Consider the following 22,800-nt stretch of genomic DNA (forward strand, 5'->3'; position numbering starts at 1 on the left):
CATTGTATTCGGTCAAACACAATTTTTTCCAACAGTTTGCTAAGAGCTGGCAGCAAGCTTATAGGTCTGCTGTTAGAACCAGTAAAGGCCCCTTTACCACTCTTGGGTAGTGGAATTACTTTAGCTTCCCTCCAGGCCTGAGGACAAAGACTTTCCTCGGATTAAAAATATGACAGATAGGACTGGCTATAGAGTCATCTACCATCCTCAGTAGCTTTCCATCTAAGTTGTCAATGCCAGGAGGTTTGTCATTATTGATCGATTACAATTATTTTTCCACCTCTCCCACACTAACTTTACAAGATTTAAACTTGCAATGCTTTTCTTTATTTGTCATCATTATTTGTTTTTTATGCATGAATACAATTGCTCCCTGTTCGCTGTTGGCATTTCCTGCCTAAGTTTGCCCACTTTGCCAATTAAATAATCATGAAAATAATTGGCATCATCAAATGGTTTTGTGATGAATAAGCCATCTGATTCAATGAAAGATGGAGTTGCAATTGTCTTTCTGCCCATAATTTAAAGTAAAGTACTCCAAAGTTTTATATAATTGATCTTGGCTTCATAAAACAGTTTCTTCTTCTTTTTGTTCAGTTTAGTCACATCATTTCTCAATTTGCAGTAAGTAAGCCAGTCTGATGTGCAGCCAGAATTATTAGCCACTCCTTTTGCCCCATCTCTTTCAACCATACAGTTTCTTAACAGTTATAACAGTCAGTTTCTTAACAGGTGCATGTTTATCAATAATTGGAAGAAGCAAATTCATAAATTCATCAAGTGCAGCGTCTGCATCAGACCAACAAATATTTTTAACATCATCCACAGAGTCACAGCAAAATCTTTTGTATGATCTCTTATACACTATTTTAGGCCCAGCTGTTGGAACTTTGGCTTTCCTGGATATAGCCACTATATTGTGATCACTGCATCCAATGGGTACGGATACAGCTTTAGAACAAAGTTCTCCAGTATTAGTAAACATGTGATCAATACATGTGGATGATCTTGTTCCTGTAATGTTTGTAAACACTCTGGTAAATTGATTAATAACCTGAACCAGATTACAGGCACATTACAGGCTTGATGAAAACCAGTCAAGATTCAGGTCCCCAAGAAAGTACACCTCCCTGTTTACATCACATACTGTACACTATCAAGCATTTCACAGATATCACTTAGATACTGACTGTTAGCACTTGGTGGCCTATAGCAACACCCCAAAAGAAAAGGATTTAGATGTGCCAAGTGAACCTGCAACCACAACACTTCAATAATACTTGACATAAGATCTTCTCTAAGCATTACAGGGATATGGCTCTGAATATATACTGCAACACCTCCCCCATAAGCATTTCCGTCTCTTCTATTGATGTTATATCCTTGTTTTGCTACTGCTGTATAATCAAACAAATGATCTAAGTGAGTCTCAGAAATGGCTAATATATGATTCTTATCTGATGTTAGCAAGTTATTGATTTCATGAACCTTATTTCTAAGGCTACATATATTAATATGGGATATTTTCAGCGCTTTCCTGGGTAGCTTATCAGAGAAAAACAAAACACTGAAAAGAGCAGACAAAGCAAGAGAAAAAAATATACATTCAGCAGTGAATAAATCAATTGGTGTGTGCGTGTGCAGCGGGGTTAAAGCTACAAACTCATAGGAGTGGCTCTTTTATCCCTTCCAGGCTTCTGGAGGGTGGACAATAAGCCTGTTATAGCAGATGTATAGCAGATGTAAGCAATGTCCCCACCCGCTCTGGCATCTTTCATGGCTGGGATCAGTTCTTTCCTCTTCTGACGCAGCTTCAGGATAGTCATCGTTGAGGAAGATATAAGTTCCTCTCAAGTTCTTGGCTCTTTCCAGAACAGCTACCTTGTCCTTGAACTTCAGGAACTTGACCACTATTGGCCTGGGCCCGTTACCTGGGCGGTGGTGGGGTTTCCAGTCCTGTTGGTGCGCTCCACCTCAATCTTCCTGTGGTCCATCTTCAATTTCTCAACGATCCGCCCAGGTCTCATGTGGAGATTCTGCAATTCCGTTCACAACCATGTTGTTCCGCCTTGATTGTCCCTCGAGATAGTCTGATTTATCTGTCGTTGTTAACATGGGTTCACACACACAACTGATGTCCTCTCTAAATGACTTACGGATTGCTGTCATCTTGCCGTTCTCCTGTTTCAACTCATCGAGCTGACACTGGGAGAACTGCAAACTGTTCTTCAGGTCCTGGACCTCTCTGGTCAGGTCGTCCATTATTTTAGTAGTAGAATCCACAAGTATTTGAACAAAACACTTGAAGCTATTTCTTGTTGTTGTAACAATTGCTTGTAGGTCGCTTTTTGTTTGTTTAAAAGATCCTTCACGTGTGATAGAGACACACCACTGTCCTCAACGCTACTCCACCTGGCTTTGGTTTTTGTCATGGTAGCTAGCAACGCATGTTAGGCTGTTACTCCTCGCAGTTCCAGACAGAGCAGGTCACTGGGAAAATTGAAATCAACAAACAGCAGGGATCTAGACAGCCACACACCCGGGACAATCCGAGGTCCCAGCCACATTGCGAGCTGCGTTGCGAGCTGCGTTCAAGAAAACCCTGCTAGCTTGATATGCAGCTAGCTTGATAGCTAGCTGCGACGCCAAATGGCTCCTCAGACCCATCCTTGGTCGGCATAATCACTGGAAAGAGACAAGCAGTCCCAGCAACTGATGCCAACTGCATTGCAGGATCCAAACTAAGAAGCTAGCTAGCTACCAAGAACGTTCCAATACACTTTCAAACAACACACTTCTGTGTTCAACAGGGAGTGACGTGAAAATTGAGAGGACAATAGAATAACAAAGGAGGGAACCTACACAGTCCAGACAGACAGACACTCCAGGCAGACAGACAGTAGCTGAGCCCAGTTCTCAGTGTTGGGCTTCCGGAGCTTTCCGAGAAGAGCAACGGTGGGAGGGGGCATCCCTGTCTCGTTCCTACTTCCCAGCATGCATTGGGTCAGAACTGAGATGATTTCCGAGGTGTTAGAGTAGTTCTGCAATAACACTCCCGGGCCTGTGCTCAAAATGCCAGGCGAAGACAACGCTCTCACTGCATGCGTCCCGAATGGCACCATAGGGCTATGGTCAAAAGAAGTTCACTATATAGGGAATAGGGTGCCATTTGGGACGTCACCACTGAGCCCTCGCCTTCCTGAGCCGCTGCATTAGCTGTGCCTCCTCCACCAGGCTGCTGGGCTAAATCCTTTCATCGAGGGAGGATAACTCAGCTTTATTGCAGGTCCTAAGACACAGCCCTCTCTCTTAAAGGGTATATGCAATGTCTGGCGGTGATATCATATTTTACCCATGGGAGCATGGTGGTGAAAGTCTGGTGACATAATAATGATGTCCATATTGGTAGATCTAGTGTTATAGGGAGATCTCATGTTCGCCTGGTCCTAGATCTGTTTATGCAACCACAGGAGTTGGCTAAACAGTGCAAACAGATCTGGGACCAGGCTAGTGTTTGGTGGCTTTGTGAAGGAAAAACGATGCAAAGAGGTAGTTTTTATTTTCAACCAACACGTTGTTTCAATACAATGTGATGACACTTTGCAAGTTAGCAGTGTGCAGGGACTTCTTTTTTTTAACCATAAACATACTAAGTAACATATTTCAGTGGTACCCCGGAGGTGGTAGCCACACAAATATTTTTTGAATATGCTTGCCAAACTAATGACAAAGGTTACCTTGGAAGACAGAAAACACAATGTGATAAAAATGTATCACACGGGGAATCGTAAAATAAAAATGGACAAATTATTTCATGTGCCTCCCATTTACAAATGCCAGGCTGGCGCTCCGTGTGATCAATTATGAATGAGCTGAGCCTTAGGCGTTGTAATGCCAGCCCACTGCAGTGGCAGTAAGGAGAGAGAGAGAGAGAAACATGCATCATGTCTGTGGAGGACATTAAGACTAGCACCACGGGAAGCTGGTTGTAATCCCCTTAACAACACAAGGTATCAGCCCGGGAGTCGGACACCCACACACCTACAGACTCAGGATACTGTGTTATGTGCTGACATTGTCAGGTACAAATAATGGTGTGGTTCTGATTTATAAAGAACAACACTGACACATGTCTCACACCTACACGCAGGCCCATGTGCGCATGGAGACACACGCAGACACGCGCACACAAACACACACAGGGCTGTTACCTGCAGTGGACAGAGATGGGTCCGTCCTGGCCAAACTGCTCCTTGGTTTTGTGCACCTGGCCTATGAAGTCTATGAAGCCCTCCCCTGACTTGGGCACCCCCTGCTCCGGCCAATCAGTGAACTGGAACTGCCGCACTGTCCTGGACTGCCCATCCTGAGAAAGGGAACGAGAAGAAGAATGGATGGATGGAAAGGGTAAGAGACAAGGAAGAGAGGGATGGAGTGAGGGAGACAGAGGAGGATTGAGAAAACGAGAAAGAGAGGAGGATGTAAAGGGAGAGAAGGGATTGGTCAGTAAAAACCAAGATCCTTCACTTTACACTTTACGTGCCACAGACTCTCTCATTGTCCACAATGATGACCACATACCAAGCAAAATAAACAGATTCAGGAACAGAAACAATAACTGTTTCACCACACTCCCCAGATAGAAACTTTATCTGGGGTCAGCGAACCGCCAAGTCCCAACGTTGTCCCTATCTGTGTCTAGTAGACAGCTCAATAACAACAACAGGTCCAGTTCAACTTCACCCTCATACAACACCACAATGTCCTGTCTCCCCTGACGTCCACCTGACAGTCTATCAGTTCTCTTTTTCTCTCTAACTATTCGCTCTCTCTCTAACTATTCGCTCTCTCTCTAACTATTCTCTCTAAGTATTCTCTCTAACTATTATCTCTCTCTCCTCTCTAACTATTCTCTCTAACTATTCGCTCTCTCTCTAACTATTCGCTCTCTCTCTAACTATTCGCTCTCTCTCTCTAACTATTATCTCTCTCTCCTCTCTAACTATTCTCTCTAACTATTCGCTCTCTCTCTAACTATTCTCTCTTACTATTATCTCTCTATCCTCTCTAACTATTCTCTCTCTCCTCTCTAACTATTCGCTCTCTCTCTAACTATTCTCTCTAACTATTATCTCTCTCTCCTCTCTAACTATTCTCTCTAACTATTCGCTCTCTCTCTAACTATTCGCTCTCTCTCTAACTATTCTCTCTAACTATTATCTCTCTCTCCTCTCTAACTATTCTCTAACTATTCGCTCTCTCTCTAACTATTCTCTCTAACTATTATCTCTCTCTCCTCTCTAACTATTCTCTAACTATTCGCTCTCTCTCTAACTATTCTCTCTTACTATTATCTCTCTCTCCTCTAACTATTATCTCTCTCTCCTCTCTACCTATTCTCTCTCTCTCCTCTCTAACTATTCTCTCTCTCTCCTCTCTAACTATTCTCTCTCTCTCTCCCTCTCCTCTCTAACTATTCTCTCTCTCTCTCCCTCTCCTCTCTAACTATTCACTCTCTCTCTCCCTCTCCTCTCTAACTATTCTCTCTAACTATTCTCTCTAAATATTCTCTCTAACTATTATCTCTCTCTCCTCTCTAACTATTCTCTCTAACTATTCGCTTTCTCTCTAACTATTCGCTCTCTCTCTAACTATTCGCTCTCTCTCTCCCTCTCCTCTCTAACTATTCTCTCTAACTATTCTCTCTAACTATTATCTCTCTCTCCTCTCTACCTATTCTCTCTCTCTCCTCTCTAACTATTCTCTCTCTCTCCTCTCTAACTATTCTCTCTCTCTCTCTCCCTCTCCTCTCTAAATATTCTCTCTCTCTCTCCCTCTCCTCTAACTATTCTCTCTAAATATTCTCTCTCTCTCTGCCTCTCTGCCTCTCTACCTCTCTGGCTCTCTGGCTCTCTGCCTCTCTGCCTCTCTGCCTCTCTGCCTCTCTGCCTCTCTGCCCTTCTCTCATTTTAGCCTGTCATTTCTTCGGTGGAATAAGTCCCGGTTAGAGGAAATCAATAGGGCATTTGGCGTGACAAGCATCTTCTTCTAAACATTGTGTTAAACGGGGTAATCGCGGATGGAGGACTGATGGACGGAGGGACCTGACATGCAAAAAAATGGCATGCAGCCAGGAAGGGAGGAAGACCAATTTAGGGTGGCCACCCAGATCGGTGCGGACTGGACTTATACTAATCGAGAAAATTGCTTTATTTGAATCTCTGCCGAAGGGTAGTCAATTATGGTGGGATCTTAATTTCAGTAGTCGACTGGAAGAGAAAGGAAACGGTCTCTGAATTTGAATTTGGCAACTGAGGCTGAGGACACAATACAGAACCAAAGGCTCCTTATACTCCTCAAACATTCCCTAGTCCTTAGACCTGTCTTCTTCCTTGATGACCACTGATCATTGGACAGAGTTGATTGGGTTCCACAATGCTGCTTATACCTATCAAGTGATTTCAGGTCCATTGTCAGGAAAGGAGACAAGGAAAAAAGGAAAGGAGAGGAGGCTTGCTGTATGTTTAATTGGAACCCAGCCCTTCTACACTGAACGAAAATATAAACGCAACATGTAAAGTGTTGGTCCCATGTTTCATGAGCTGAAATAAAAGATTCCCAAAATTTTCCATATGCACAAAAAGCTTATTTATTTCAATTTTGTGGACAAATGTGTTTACATCCATGTTAATGAGCATTTTTCCTTTGCCAAGATAATCCATCCACATGACAGGTGTTGTATATCAAAATGCCGATTAAACAGCATGATCATTACACAGGTGCACCTTGTGCTGGGGACAATAAAAGGTCACTCTAAAATGTGCAGTTTTGTCAATTTGGCAGTAGGTCCAAACAGCCTCACAACCACAGACCACGTGTTTGGGTTTGTGTGGGCGAGCGGTTTACTGATGTCAACATTGTGAACAGAGTGCCCCATGGTGGCGGTGTGGTTATGGAATGGGAAGACATAAGCTATAGACAAAGAACACAATTGCATTTTAGTGATGGCAATTTGAACGCACAAAGATACCGTGATGAGATCCTGAGGCCCCATTGACATGCCACTCATTTTCCACCATCACCTCATGTTTCAGTATGATAATGCACAGACCTATGTCGCAAGGCTCTACACAATTCCTGGAATTTGAAAATGTCCCATGGCCTGCATAATCACCAGAGATGTCACCCATTGGGAATGTTTGGGATGCTCTTGATCGACATTTACGACAGCGTGTTCCAGCTCCCGCCAATTTCCAGCAACTTCGCACAGCCACTGAAGAGAACATTCCACATTCCATAATCAGCAGCCTGATTAACTCTATGCGAAGGAGAAGTGCCGGGCTGCATGAGGCAAATGGTGGACTGGTTTTATGATCTACGCCCCTATCTTTTTTTGAAGGCGTTGTATCTGTGACCAACAAATGCATATCTGTATTCCCAGTCATGTGAAATCCATAGATTAGGGCCTAATGTATTTATTTCAGTTGACTGATTTCCTTCTATGATCTGTAACTCAGTCAAATCTTTGAAATTGTTGCATGTTGCATTTATATTTTTGTTCAGTATAAATGGAGTCCCAAGCAAAAGGCCAAAACATCCTAATACTCTCCAAAACGCTCCCTAGTCCCCTAGCCTTGTCTCATTTCCTTGACGACTAATTCTTCAGACTCATCCGTGTCAAGAGTGTCTTTCATTTGACTGTCACAAGCCACTGTTTTCTCTTATCTCTCGCTTACCATTCTGTCGCCTTTCTGAACCTTTGTTTTTTTCCTTTAAACCTCATTTGAAAAACGTTTTGCCTCCCCGCGCGGATTAAAAGCGAAGGAGGAGAAAAAAACAACAACAACAACACAATTAATGAAGCGCGTAGAGACAAATCTAAATAAATACATTTAACACACAACCTCAGGGTCTGCGCACTGTGTCAAATTGTGTGATTAAATACGTGACTGCCTCGCTAGCAGAGACAACTGAAGTGTGGAGTCTCTGCTATTGCACGCGCACGCACACACACACACACACACACACACACACACACACACACACACACACACACACGCACACACACACACGCACACACACACACGCACACACACACACGCACACACACACACGCACACACACACACACACACACACCCCTACGCCTTTCCACACAGGCATACCAACCACCTCCCATAACCTCCTCCTCTCTCCCACCCACCCACCTCTCTCGCTACTTTCCTCGTCCGTCTCCCTCTTCCAGTCATCTCTGATTAGAGGTCCCTTTCATTTCTTAGGGAGACCTTACGCGTGCGGCCCAACCTGATTACTGGAGTGGGCCGCTTTGATGATTCAATCACAATTAACACAGCCTAGAATCACCGCTGCAGCTGCTGCTCCAGTCCACCTTTCCCAGGCACTCCTTACTCTGTGTGCGTGTGTGTGTGTGTGTGTGTGTGTGTGTGTGTGTGTGTGTGTGTGTGTGTGTGTGTGTGTGTGTGTGTGGTAGGGGAAGGTATAGTTTGTATGTGTGGTACCTTGAGCACCAGCTTAAGCAGCATTTATGTCTAATCTACCCAGTGGGAGACGCAGGGGGCTGAGTGCTAGGCCAGTGTGTAAAGTGTTTTTTTTTTCCCCAGACCAACATGAGTGCTCCTAACTAGCCGCCATGCTGGCTCAAGCAGCAATCCAACATGTCCGCCAGTCCCAGGTGGGCTAGTGTTCTGCAGTACAGTTACCGCTACATTGGACACAAAATGGTAGCCTATACTGTGGAATGGGCCTTTGTGCTTAAACAGATCACTGACAATCATATTATCATAGAAATGGTTGTGGTCTCATGCTTTTCCTTGAAATGGGCGGATGGCACACACATATATGAAAAGGACAAAAAGGGCACTGTATGCTCCTTCGTCAGGTCAAAACTCTCTCTGGATCTAAATATTGTTGCTAATAGGGGCAATCTGGGATCTTCTCCAACCCAATCCCTCAGGTGTTTACCAAAACAGTGGCGGAGTGGCCCCTTTGTTGTTGTTTGAACTACAGATTGCTCCTTTAAAGGTGGTATGAGGAGCAATCATACTAGCATACTCATGACACATACCCTATCAGCACTGTCATGTGACGGAGGAAAATAGCCTCAATCAGTTTGCTTTCTCAAGCCTCACTGATGATACAGGTGAAAGGTTGAACGGAACATAGACTAGGCATGCAGACTGAGTAGAACAGCCTCAATTCGTCGGGGCATGGACTTTACAAGGTGTCGAAAGCATTCGGGATGCTGGCCCATGTTGACTCCAATGCCTCCCGCATTTGTGTCAAGTAGGCTGGATGTCCTTTGGGCGGTGGACCATTCTTGACACACACGGGAAACTATTGAAACTACTTTTGTCTTGCCCATTCCCCCTCTGAACGGCACACATACACCATCCTTGTCTCAATTGTTTCAAGGCTTAAAAATCCTTCTTAAAGCCGTCTCCTCCCCTTCATCTACACTGGTTGAAGTGGATATGAAAAAGTGTCATCAATAAGGGATCACAGCTTCCACCAGGATTCACCTGGTCAGTCTATGTCATGGAAAGAGCAGGTGTTCTTAATGTTTTGTATACTCAGTGTATAGGACAGTAGCGTTTCTAGACATAGTATCAATGGGAGGGAGGCATGAATAGAAATAGAATGTGTCATCCCTAAGGACACACACACACACACACACACACACACACACACACACACACACACACACACACACACACACACACACACACACACACACACACACACACACACACACACACACACACACACACATACCCTGGCGTCGGTGACTTTGAACTCTCGGAGGATGTACTGGGGCATGTTGTACTCAGCCATGGGGTCCACCACAAAGTACTGATACCTGGCCGAGCGCTCAGCGGGCCAGTACTGATGACATTTTTCCTGTGAACAGAGAGAGAGAGACACACACACATATGAGGAGGGGGCATAGGATAAATAGATCTGAGATGAGCGTGAATACATAGACTACAGTCAGTGCAGGTTAGGCATGTGCTCTGTTTGTCATTGGGGTAATAGTACAGACTGCACTACAGAGGATAACTGAATGATGGACAGAGAGAAGAATGCTTGAGTGGGTCTTTGTGACTGAGTGAGTGAGATAAAGTGTCTCCTACCCTGCCCATCTCTCGGAGTTTGGTGAGCATGACTACGATGGTAGAGTTGTTCTCCCACAGCATCCTCCAGAAGTCTTCTGTGGTCTCTGCCAACGGGCCCTGCGTGGCGATGTAAGCCTTCTGTTGCCTGGCAACACACACACACACACACATCAGACATGTAGTGTGGTGAGTCAGACAGACAGAGAGACAGTCACAGTTGCATGCACGCAAACACACACACCCCTCCCCGTCTTCCTCTCTCTTTCCGACCCCACACCCATTCCACCTACCTGTATCCGTCGATGAAGCTGGAGTTGATGTAGTCGGATCCCTCGAGGCCTCTGATTGGCTGCAGGCAGACGCGGGTGGTCTCGTAGGGCATGATGTTCACCAGACGGTTCTTGAACTTGTTGCAGGGCAGGTTGGCACTGATGAACCTGGACGTGTGGGCCTTGGAATTGGCCAGGCGCTGTAGAGGAGGAAGAGTCGGAGGATTGGACGGAGGGGTGAAGGGAGGAATGGCGAGAGGGAGCGGCGGAGGGATGAGGGAAGATGGGTGAGAAGAGAGGGAAGGAGGGAGAGGGACATGTAGAGGGCGGGAGAGGGGTAGGGGGAAGAGGGGAGAGAAGAGAGGGAAGGAGGGAGAGGGGTAGGGGGAGATAGGAATGAATGTCATATGGAACGAGAGTCAAAAGGATAGAAAGTGGTAGAGAGAGAAGCAGAGATGGAAGGAGAGCGAGAGATGGAAGACTGCAGAGTAATAAAGAACTGTGAGATGTTATCTGAGCAAGACAGAGCTGAGCCATAGACGATCGCTGAAGCACCTTAAAAATGCAGACATATCTATTTGATGAATGATTTCATAATGTATGGCTGGATGGAGCAATCAAAGAACATGGTCTTTAATCTACTCCCCATTTCCTTTTCATATCCCTGTGTACTTTGCAATGTGAAGTCTTGTGTGAGGTGCTATGAGGTAAAATTGTACGACTTGAAGCACCACTATGTACTACTGTAACAAGCTAGCATCAAACAGAAACTGGAGAGAGGGGTTTCTGTGAGGCAGTAAACCCGTCTGCAAAAAGTGGGTCACTTAAGTCTTTGATAATGGGAGTCTGGTATATGCTCTGCACACAGTCGTGCACACAGTCACACCGAATACATTCGAGCAGGCCCGTGCACACACACACACAGTGTCATGATCCAAATTGGGACCTGTACAGACAAATGACCATCAAAGGGACCATCACGGCAGTTTGTGGGTCAGTCTGTCTGACAATATCATCCCTCACACACACACACACACCTCATCCCCCTCTTCTCCCTATTCACTCCTTTGACCTTGATGTCTGCTGTGTGTAAGCTATACTTTTTCTGACAGCCTCTCTCTATCCCTTCTCAATCTTTCTCTCGACCTAACTTTCGCTACTCCTTCCTCCCTCCCTAAAATGTCTCTCACCCAGTCCCCCAATGTAATTGTTTCTCTCGCCCTCTCCCCCTCTCTTTCTCCCTCACCCACCTCGTCTCTCTCCATCCCTCTTTCGGTGCCAAAAGCCCAGACTGTCATTGCCACTTGGATTTGGGTCACCCCCCCTGTCCCCATCCCCTCCTCTCTTCCCTTTGATCCCCCTCTAACAGAGGCAACTGGAATGAGACTGGCTGGTAAGGCTGAAGACGCCCAGATCTGTTACTACACCAAACTCCGGGGGGAGAGTTTCGATTGGAAAACCAACCAATCTGGCAACCCCCCCCTAATCAATCTACACACAATACCCCATAATGACAAATAAAGGTTAACGTTTTTTTTTGCAAATTTATAAAAAATAAAAAACATAAATTCCTTATTTAAAAAATGTTCAGACCCTTTGCTATGAGACTTGAAATTGAGCTTTCCATTGATCATCCTTGCAATGTTACAGCTTGATTGGAGTCCACCTGTGGTAAATTCAATTGATTGGACATGATTTAGAAAAGCACACACCTGTCTATATAAGGTCCCATAGTGCATGTCAGAGCAAAAACCAAACCATGAGGTCAAAGGAATTGTCCGTAGAGTAGCCAGTCAGAAGCCACTCCTTAGTAAAAGGCACATGACAGCACGCTTGGAGTTTGCCAAAAGGCGCCTAAAAAACTGACCATGAGAAATAATATTCTCTGGTCTGATGAAACCAAGATTGAACTACAGGTGTGCCAAGCTTTTACCGTCATACCCAAGAAGACTTGAGGCTGTAATTGCTGCCAAAGGTGCTTCAACAAAGTACTGAGTAAAGAGTCTGAATACCTATGTAAATGTCATATTTCAGTTTTTATTTTTTAATACATTTTCACAAATAAAATTAAAAACATTTTTTTGCTTTGGCATTATGGGATATTGTGTGTAGATTGATGAGGGGAAAAACTATCTAATCCATTTTAGAATAAGGCCGTAATGTATCAAAATGTGGAACAATTCAAGGGGTCTGAATACTTTCTGAATGCACTGTATACTAAATAATATGTGACATTTGTTTTGATTTAGAATGGACCATTATCATGCAACTGTGTCTAAACAGGGTTAGGAGAAAATACATGTCATCTATGCACTTAAATAGGGAATGGAGGATGCTTTTCCTGTGGTTCATTTTCATGCCAGTCAGGTAGGCTATACTCCTGTTGTAAAGAGAAGCAATGTGCTTAATATTAGGGAAGTTGAGAAATAAATATTGTAGGCATAGCATATAGAAAGCTGATGGGACCCTCCTATTTTTAATAGAGGCCATCAAAACTCTGTTTTCTCACTCATTGCATAGAAATGTTGTGCAACATGTGCTCATGAGCTCTCATGAAGTGTTTGATTTTCGATTACATTTGCATCGATGCCAGGATTATTAGAGGGACAATAGAGTGCTGAGTACCAGGCAGTTAGCAAGTTTGGTAGGCTACTAATGACTATCAGCAGCATCAGAGCTTGGAGAAGCCTAATTACCGTGACTAAATGGTCACATTGAATTTGACCACGAGTCATGACTCGTGACCGCATGCATGTGTGGCGGTAATATGGTCACCATACCAGCCCTACGTGCAACCCTTTTGGGTCCCAAGGACCGAGTTTGGGAAACGCTGACTAAACTGTCGCAGCAACTCCTTTCTAAGACGCAGTAACGTCTCTCTGTTCATTAGTGAGAGGAACCCCCTGCTTGCCCTCGCCGTGCGTCATCATTAACTATTAATGACATCCTTTCACTAACGCTCTCGCGCCACGACCGCCGTTATTAATCCGACGCGACTGCATTACCTCTCAGTACCATTATCGCTATTACAGACGGGGCTGTAGCTGTTAGAGATTATATCGTGGTATACTGTAGCAAATGTCTCAGATGAAACCGTCCTCATTATTGTTTCTTTGCGCGGCGAGATGATAAATGGCACTGGGAATATTACAAATGATTCTGAGGCGAGATAGGGGCATGTACATGTGCAATTCAAGGTCAAGTGTGTCGTTGTGCAAAGGGGGAACAACAAAGTTCGGATAGCACTGGATCGTCGGTCTCTCGCTTAATGTTTGGGCACATTCCATGCACTTCCACGTTCGGATAATGGGTTCTCATCGTAGCAGTTATTTGTTAAGTTTAAATACATCGTTTTATGCCTTTACAGAATAATCCTTCCTTTGGAGTCTATACGCTGATTACAAAGCTGCTCTATCTGGAGGATAGTACTTGAAATCCTTCAGAAATGGATTCACACCAAAGACAAAAGAGCAGACAGTTTAACTGTTCAATTTCTAGCTTTTTAAAAGACAATGCTATTGAGTGGTGTGAGCAAACAGTGACTGAATGATGGAGGTTAAGGCTCACACGAAGGAGGTGTAATAAACTGTCTATAAACATTTGTACCTCCAGCAATTGGGTGTGATATCGACATGCCCATTCTAATGCGCCGTTATAAAAATATATACAAGTCAATATATATTTAAAATGTTTCCAAGACCATTTCAATTAATTTCAAATGTTAGTGTTTTACCTCTGGCTCAAAGATATCATGGATGTGACAGAGTATTGAGAGCAACTGAAGATAAAAAACGTAGTAGTAGGCCTCAACCGAAATAAACTTTCCCCAGCCTCTCTCTCAGGGTCACCGCAGCCTACGTACCTACATGTCTATGGCCTACCTTAAACTCAGGCTCCAACCCACTCTACCAAACAAACGCCCTCCAGTTCGTACCTTCCCCAGCCTCCCCAGCCCCAGTTTCCCTACACCCTATCGGCATCCCCTACCTTAAACTCCAGCTCCATGCCGGTGACATGCTCGCCCGTCTCCACCTGGGCCAGCTTCTGGATGTAGGAGTACAGGCTCCTGGCCGCCACCTCCGTGTTGCCGCACGCCACCGCCTCCAGCAGTGCATCGTGGATGAAGCTGTACTGGTCCTCCGTCTGCACCATGTAGTTCCGCTGCGAGCGCATGAGCGTCACGTGGCCGTAGATGTCCACCGTCTTCTCGTGCTTGATGCGCTCCAGCATGGCGTCGATCACGATGAAACAGCCCGTCCGCCCAACGCCCGCACTGGGGGAGGAGGGAGAGGGGATTGGAAAGGGGGTGGGGGGGAAGAGATGAGAGAGAACATTAGAGATTGTTCTTGAGAAATCACATAAGACGGACAGATAGAATTTCATCACAGATGAGAGATTTGAGTGATCGGGATTTCCCGTTTGTCGTTCGTGGCTTTTGACAATGTCTGCTTGACCCGGTCATGCTAATACATCTACATTGCAGCGGTCATCTTGCCGACACCAATAGAGTGGGTTTGAATGGGAATTTGAAAGCGACGGATGGAGGGACGCAAAAGGGGTCAGGGAGGAGGTGGTGAAGGAGAGAGTGACGATAGGTGAACAAAACAGAGGGTTGGAGAGAGAGAGAGAGGGGGCGGACCAGGAGAAAGACGCGGGAACAAAGAGGAAGAGAAGGGGACGAAAGAGGACGTGAAGGAGAGACATAGTTGATAAGGAACGAGTGTCTGTGTGAGTTGTGTGTCTGTGTCTGTGTGTGTGTGTGTGTGTGTGTGTGTGTGTGTGTGTGTGTGTGTGTGTGTGTGTGTGTGTGTGTGTGTGTGTGTGAGTGACTCAGAGCCCTGCAGTCTAGTGTTAACACACTAGAGAGCTATGACTTTCACTTTACTCACCACTACTACCGCTATACCAGCACTGCGTGACTGGATCTACGCACTGAACCGTACAAACACACACACAAGCACACGCACATACACACACACACACACACTAATGTGTATCGTGTGTATTGTAAAGTGTATTGCTCACGCTGTTGAACAGTTCTCCTGACTTGGGAGGGCAACTGTACAGGTTCCCACTGACATGGTAGGTTCCCACCGACAACTCGCTTGGTTGAACCCTTGTTTGTTGTCATGGCAGTAAACTATTTAGTACATTGAATTCAGAGCATACATACTGTGAGTGAGGATATCTTTCTAATAAATATGAATAATTGATCTACTACCATGCTGCGTGAACAAAGATACTGTAAGTATGGATCGAATCCTAACGGCACACTTAAAATCAGTAATCTACGGATGTCAGTGGAAAATTTAGGGTTACGATTTGGCCTCTGTATTCTGAGGAATAAGGAGCTGTTTTCCTCAAGTGCCCGGGTCCATAGTTCATTGGAAGACAGTGAGGAAACCTTAACACACCTCATTCAACGAACCTAGTTGAATCCTTATGCAGTCTCGCTAACCAAGTTGAATCTCATCCTAGTTTGGTCCGAAAGCTGGATCGAATCTCCGAGCTGACAAGGTAAAAATCTGTCATTCTGCCCCTGAGCAAGGCAGTTAACCCACTGATCCCCAGGCGCCGATGACGTGGATGTTGATTAAGGCACCCCCCCCCGCAACTCTCTGATTCAGAGGGGTTGGGTTAAATGCGGAAGACACATTTCAGTTGAATGCATTCAGTTGTACAACTGACTCTGAAGTATCAAATCAAATCAAATTGTATTTGTCACATACACATGGTTAGCAGATGTTAATGCGAGTGTAGTGAAATGGTTGTGCTTCTAGTTCCGACAATGCAGTAATAACCAATGAGTAATCTAACCTAACAATTTCACAACAACTACCTTATACACACACACGTGTAAAGGGATGAAGAGTATGTACATAAAAATATATGAATGAGTGATGGTACAGAACGGCATAGATGCAGTAGATGGTGTCGAATACAGTATATACATATGAGATGAGTAATGTAGGGTATGTAAACATATAAAAGTGGCATTGTTTAAAGTGGCTAGTGATACATGTATTACATAAAGATGGCAAGATGCAGAAGATGGTAGAGTACAGTATATACATATGAGATGAGTAATGTAGGCTATGTAAACATTATATTAAGTGGCATTGTTTAAAGTGGCTAGTGATACATTTTTTTGCATATATTCTTCCATTATTAAAGTGGCTGGAGTTGAGTCAGTATGTTGGCAGCAGCAACTCAATGTTAGTGATGGCTGTTTAACAGTCTGATGGCCTTGAGATAGAAGCTGCTTTTCAGTCTCTCGGTCCCCGCTTTGATGCACCTGTACTGACCTCGCCTTCTGGATGATAGCGGGGTGAACAGGCAGTGGCTCGGGTGGTTGTTGTCCTTGATGATCTGAATGGCCTTCCTGTGACATCGGGTGGTGTAGTTTTAATAATAATATATAATATATAATAATAATAATAAGTTTAATAATTAGTTTTCCTGGAGGGCAGGTAGTTTGCCCCCGGTGATGCGTTGTGCAGACCTCACTACCCCCTGGAGAGCCTTACGGTTGTGGGTGGAGCAGTTGCCGTACCAGGCAGTGATACAGCCTGACAGGATACTCTCGATTGTGCATCTGTAAAAGCTTGTGAGTGCTTTTGGTGACAAGCCAAATTTCTTCAGCCTCCTGAGGTTGAAGAGGCGCTGCTGCACCTTCTTCACCACACTGTCTGTGTGGGTGGACAAATTCAGTTTGTCCGTGATGTGTACACCGAGGAACTTAAAACTTACTATCCTCTCCACTACTGTCCTGTCGATGTGGATAGGGGGGTGCTCCCTCTGCTGTTTCCTGAAGTCCACGATCATCTACTTTGTTTTGTTGACGTTGAGTGTAAGGTTATTTTCCTGACACCACACTCCGTGGGCCCTCACCTCCTCCCTGTAGGCCATCTCGTCATTGTTGGTAATCAAGCTTAGCACTGTAGGGTCGTCTGCAAACTTGATGATTGAGTTGAAGGCGTGCATGGCCACGCAGTCGTGGGTGAACAGGGTGTACAGGAGAGGGCTCAGAACGCACCCTTGTGGGGCCCCAGTGTTGAGGATGGGGTGGAGATGATGGAGATGATGTTACCTACCCTCACCACCTGGGGGCGGCCCGTCAGGAAGTCCAGTACCCAGTTGCACAGGGCGGGGTCGAGACCCAGGGTCTCGAGCTTGATGACGAGTTTGGAGTGTACTATGGTGTTAAATGCTGAGCTGTAGTCGATGAACAGCATTCTCACGTAGGTATTCCTCTTGTCCATATGGGTTAGGGCAGTGTGCAGTGTGGTTGCGATTGCGTCGTCTGTGGAACTATTGGGATGGTAAGCAAATTGGAGTGGGTCTAGGGTGTCAGGTATGGTGGAGGTGATATGGTCCTTGACTTGTCTCTCAAAGCACTTCATGATGACGGAAGTGAGTGCTACGGGGCGGTAGTCGTTTAGCTCAGTTACCTTAGCTTTCTTGGGAACAGGAACAATGGTGGCCCTCTTGAAGCATGTGGGAACAGCAGACTGGGATAATTGATTGAATATGTCCGTAAACACACCAGCCAGCATGCTCTGAGGACGTGGCTGGTGATGCCGTCTGGGCCTGCAGCCTTGCGAGGGTTAACACATTTCAATGTTTTACTCACGTTGGCTGCAGTGAAGGAGAGTCTGCAGGTTTTGGTAGCGGGTCGTGTCAGTGGCACTGTATTCTCCTCAAAGCGAGCAAAGAAGTTGTTTAGTCTGTCTGGGAGCAAGACATCCTGGTCCGCGACAGGGCTGGTTTTCTTTTTGTAATCCGTGATTGACTGTAGACCCTACAACATACCTCTTGTGTCTGAGTCGTTGAATTGCGACTCTACTTTGTCTCTATACTGACGCTTAGCTTGTTTTATTGCCTTGCGGAGGGAATAGCTACACTGTTTGTATTCGGTCATGTTTTGTGTCACCTTGCCCTGGTTAAAAGCAGTGGTTCGCGCTTTCAGTTTCACACGAATGCTGCCATCAATCCACGGTTTCTGGTTTGGGAATGTTTTAATAATTGCTGTGGGTACGACATAGCTGATGCACTTGCTAATAAACTCGCTCACCGAATCAGCGTGTTCGTCAATGTTGTTGTTTGACGCAATGCGGAACATATCCCAATCCACGTGATCGAAGCATTCTTGAAGCGTGGAATTAGATTGGTCGGACCAACGTTGAATAGACCTGAGCGCGGGAGCTTCCTGTTTTTGTCTCTGTCTATAGGCAAGGAGCAACAAAATGGAGTCGTGGTCAGCTTTTCCGAAAGGAGGGCGGGGGAAGGCCTTATATGCGTCGCAGAAGTTAGAATAACAATGATCCAGGGATTTACCAGCCCTGGTAGCACAATCGATATGCTAATAGAATTTAGGCAGTAGTAGTTGAATGGGGTGAAACAAAAACCTGCACCAAACAGTGTGTGGTCAGTCAGAAGTATTATTTTCATATACTATATACCCTGCTGTGAAATCTGAACACTATCTGTAGCTGTGGAGTGTGTGAGTGTGTGAGTGTGTGTGTGTGTACCAACCTGCAATGGGCGATGATGGGGCCTGCATCAGGGGGGTTACAGGTCTTGACTCTGCGTAGGAAAGCCAGGAAGGGGGTGGGGTACTCGGGGACACCGTGGTCAGGCCACGCTGTGAACTGGAACTGACGTACCTCCCGCTTCTCACTGGAACCATTCTGGAGGGGCAGAAGAGAGATGCGGGTTAATTCAACATGTGTTTGTTTGTGTGTGTGTGTGTGTGTGTTTGTGTGTGGGTAGGATGGGGGGTAATATAACGTGTGTGTGTGGGGAGGGGGGTAATTCCTTTTGTGTGTTGAGGGGAGGGTAATTCCACTTGTGGGTGTGCGTTAGTGTGGGGGATGGGTTAATTTAACATGTGGGTGTGTGTGGGGGTTAATTCAACGTGTGTGTATGTGGGGCGGGTAATTCAACTTGTGTGTGTGTGTGTGTGTGGGGGGTAATTCAATGTGTGCGTGTGAGTGAAACAGCTCTGATTTCAAGCCCCATGTCTATTTGGCTGTACATTTGTGGCTCGATGCAAACCCATTACAAGACTGGTTAAACTAGCAAGGTGCCTCCTATTCTTATATAGGACCTAGCATGTCACTATCTTAGCTGGTATTCATGTTTCTACCTCTTCCCCTGTCTGTGTGCCAACCACAATAAACAGAGGACACGCCAGATACATAAAGACTGCGGTAATAAGGGCGCACTGGAAAGCCGTCTAACGCATAAAAAAAATGATCCAACAGCAAAAGAAACTAAAAAGAAAATGAGAAAAAACACCTCACATTGCCCTGCCCTCTAGTTTTCCCTTTCCCTTTCTTCCTGGAAGCTCTTTAAAGCTATCGTTTGCATTTCAATGCAGCGTTTTCTGCTATCCTCACAGACTTTCCTGCTGAATAAATGAATAAATAAATGCATTAATTAAAAGCAAACTGACCTAGTTTGAGGGGATTTGTCTATTCTTTGTCTATTTATTTCCTGGCCATTCCACTGGTTTTGTGTTTTCTGCTGTGGATGTGCTTCTTTCTTTGCAGGGAGGGATAACTAGCTGGCTGGTGCCCAGATTATTTTAAAGAATTTATCACTCGTCAGGAGGGTTCTGTGTCACTGCACATTATGCACACATATTACGCCTGTGTGTGGAGGGTGTGTGTGTGTGTGTGTTACAGACTCTCTACAAAGCAAATACCGTAACCAGAGTTCAGTTAAATCCAAGAACAGAACAATGAGACACCATACCAGAAATAAGGAGAGTAAGAGAGGGAATGAGGGGAGAGAGAGAGAGACAGAGAGAGAAAGAGAGAGAGAGAGAGAGAGAGAGAGAGAGAGAGAGAGAGAGAGAGAGAGAGAGAGAGAGAGAGAGAGAGAGAAAGATAGAGAGAGAGAGGTGGGGGGATAAGAGACAGCTGGGGAAGAAGAGAGAACATGGAGAGATGTGTGAGGGATAGAGGGAGGGTAAGACAGAGATGGAATAGCAGCGTGTGGAGAAAACAGAGGAAAGAAAAACGGGGGGGGGGGGGAGTATAGAGAGCACAGAGGGATCTGGGATCTAGAGGGACGGGTCGACAAGCTGCCGTAAACCAACAGATGTGTACAACAAGCCTGAAAAATTCTAACCAGCCCAAAAGCACCAGTGTTACTAGCTAGCCTTAGCTAGCTACTCTACTTAGCTCCAGTATAAAGCAACAGAATGCGTTAGCATACGTGTTAGCCACGTAGCACTGAACCTAACTAGCCCAAAAGCACCTGTGTTACCAGCTAGCTAGTTCCCCTAAGCTCCAGCACATAGCAGTCTGTTAACATAGCATTAGCGTTTAGCGTAGGCACTGTGCTCCATTTAACAGAACCAAAACACACCGCCACAGACATCTTAAAGGGCCCACTTATTGCAGTCGTAACTTTTAAAGATACATTTCCTTTTTTAGCTCTACTCTTTTATGTCGGCTTGACCGCCAAGAGTCGCGGAAGGGTGGGATATAGCCAATTATGCATGTAGCATTTTTTTCCACTCACTAAGCTAAGTGCTTCTATTTGGCAGACGGGCATTAAAAGATGATTGGACAGCAAACAAGAGAGGAAGAGGAAAGAGGTCTGGGAAGAAGGAAAGAAAGTAAATAGTTTGGGAGAAGGAGAGAGAGAGGGAGCGAGAGAAAGAGCGAGAGAGACACTAAAATAAGATAGGGGGCAGAGAGAGAGAGAGAGAGAGAGAGATTGAGAAAGAGAGAAACAGAGAGACAATTTCCTTCTCCTTTCCATCCTTCACCTATTCCACACCATTTTGCTTGTTTATTTGCTTGTTGGATGCAGCAGGAGGATGTTGTGTTGTGTGCCGGCGCCGGCCCCGAGAAATACACTGCTGGTGAGTTTGACCCGCAAAGCCAATACAATACAAGGAGGCAGACAGACAGGCTCCTGAAGGGCTTGCTCTCCCCAGGGCCCACCATGCAAGGCCCTGCATACAGCAGCATATTACAGCTCATATCACATTCAGGACAATTCTTATTCCTTTCCTCACATTATTTCCACATTGGTTTCTCCTCAGATTGCCTCACAAGGCATACAAACAAAGCCTCCTGCAGAAACAATAAGACGGAGGGGAGAAACACGGGGAGGGTTCCGCCAAGCCTACGAGAAAGGCAGAGCCATAGTGCTTTGAACTACTACCGTACCTGGTATTTTCAGTTCTATAGGGGACCTAGGGAGTAGTATGGATATAAACCATCTGGACTGGAGTGGTATAGTGTGCAATGTGGATACGTAGGAGTGGAGTGTAGAATGTAGGGAGTCCGATTTAAAATGCAGGGCCGTTTGAATTGTGTTGTGTAGTGAGGTATGTTTTGCCCGTGTGTACAGTAGTCTGCAGTGTGACTCGCAGCACAACATCGTGTGAAATTTGTTTCAGTATGGGTGGAGTAAAGTTGTGTACTCACTCGTACCTTGTGCAGGGAGAAGGTGCGGACGCAGAAGGTGGCCAGCTCTATGGTGTCCAGTAGAGTCACCTGGGTCATCCCATAGGTCTCTGTTCCTCGACTGGGCCAGTACTGGTCACACTTGATCTGAGGAGAAAGGAGACGAGGTGGGTAAGTGCACAGACACTCCCAAACACGCAACAAAGGCAAACTATGGGATTCATTCACACATATACACTCACACAAAAATGCAAACATGCACGCATACACACCCAAATGCAAAAAAATGCCCGCTCCACACCCAAAATCACACAGTCAACCCCAATCCTTCACCAGCTGTCCTAAAAAGAAAAATGCTCACAGAACACACCAGGGCCCGGTTTCCCAATAGAACATAAGCTTATTGTGTTTTAACGATGCATCATTCCTATAACGGCCGAAGAACTCACATGCACTTCCCAAAACACCACATAGGGAGACATTTCTTAAAGTTCGTAGTCGGAGCTTGTGTCGATACAAATAGGATCGAAAGAAAGGCAGCACTGCTCTCAGATCAGATTTCTCCATTCACATCTTACTGTAACATTCAGATTATTCCACAATGCTGATGACATCACTTCCTAGAGATAGGCTATCACTTATGGTACCAGTCAGACGTTTGGACACACCTACTCACAAGGGTTTTTCTTTATTTTTTACTATTTTCTACATTGTGGAATGATAGGGAAGATCTCAAAACTATGAAATAACACATATGGAATCATGTAGTAACCAACAAAGTGTTAAACCAATCTAAATATATTTTATATTTCAGATTCTTCAAATCAGCCACCCTTTGCCTCGATGACAGCTTTGCACACTCTTGGCATTCTCTCAACCACCTTCATGAGGTAGTCCCCTGGAATGCATTTCAATTAACGGGTGTGCCTTGTTAAAAGTACATTTGTGGAATTTCTTTCCTTCTTAATGC

General features: G+C 45.2%; 1 protein-coding gene across 11 annotated transcripts in view; it reads right to left on the reverse strand.

The window, feature by feature from the left end:
* LOC118386029 (receptor-type tyrosine-protein phosphatase S-like) overlaps nucleotides 1–22,800 on the reverse strand; it is a 286,681-nt gene that overhangs the window by 16,370 nt on the left and 247,511 nt on the right. For 6 of the 11 annotated variants that reach the window (XM_052526699.1, XM_052526698.1, XM_052526696.1 and 3 more), the window contains 7 exons: nucleotides 21,852–21,977; nucleotides 18,937–19,091; nucleotides 14,389–14,674; nucleotides 10,423–10,601; nucleotides 10,151–10,277; nucleotides 9,792–9,917; nucleotides 4,212–4,366 (listed from right to left, as the gene is read on the reverse strand). In XM_052526699.1, the coding sequence (XP_052382659.1) occupies nucleotides 4,212–4,366; nucleotides 9,792–9,917; nucleotides 10,151–10,277; nucleotides 10,423–10,601; nucleotides 14,389–14,674; nucleotides 18,937–19,091; nucleotides 21,852–21,977 (1,154 nt within the window). The remainder of the gene's footprint in view (nucleotides 1–4,211; nucleotides 4,367–9,791; nucleotides 9,918–10,150; nucleotides 10,278–10,422; nucleotides 10,602–14,388; nucleotides 14,675–18,936; nucleotides 19,092–21,851; nucleotides 21,978–22,800) is intronic. The other 5 variants (XM_052526701.1, XM_052526725.1, XM_052526712.1 and 2 more) reach the window with 1 other exon arrangement.

This window comes from Oncorhynchus keta, chromosome 1, assembly GCF_023373465.1.
Source record: "Oncorhynchus keta strain PuntledgeMale-10-30-2019 chromosome 1, Oket_V2, whole genome shotgun sequence".
Taxonomy (NCBI): Eukaryota; Metazoa; Chordata; class Actinopteri; order Salmoniformes; family Salmonidae; genus Oncorhynchus; species Oncorhynchus keta.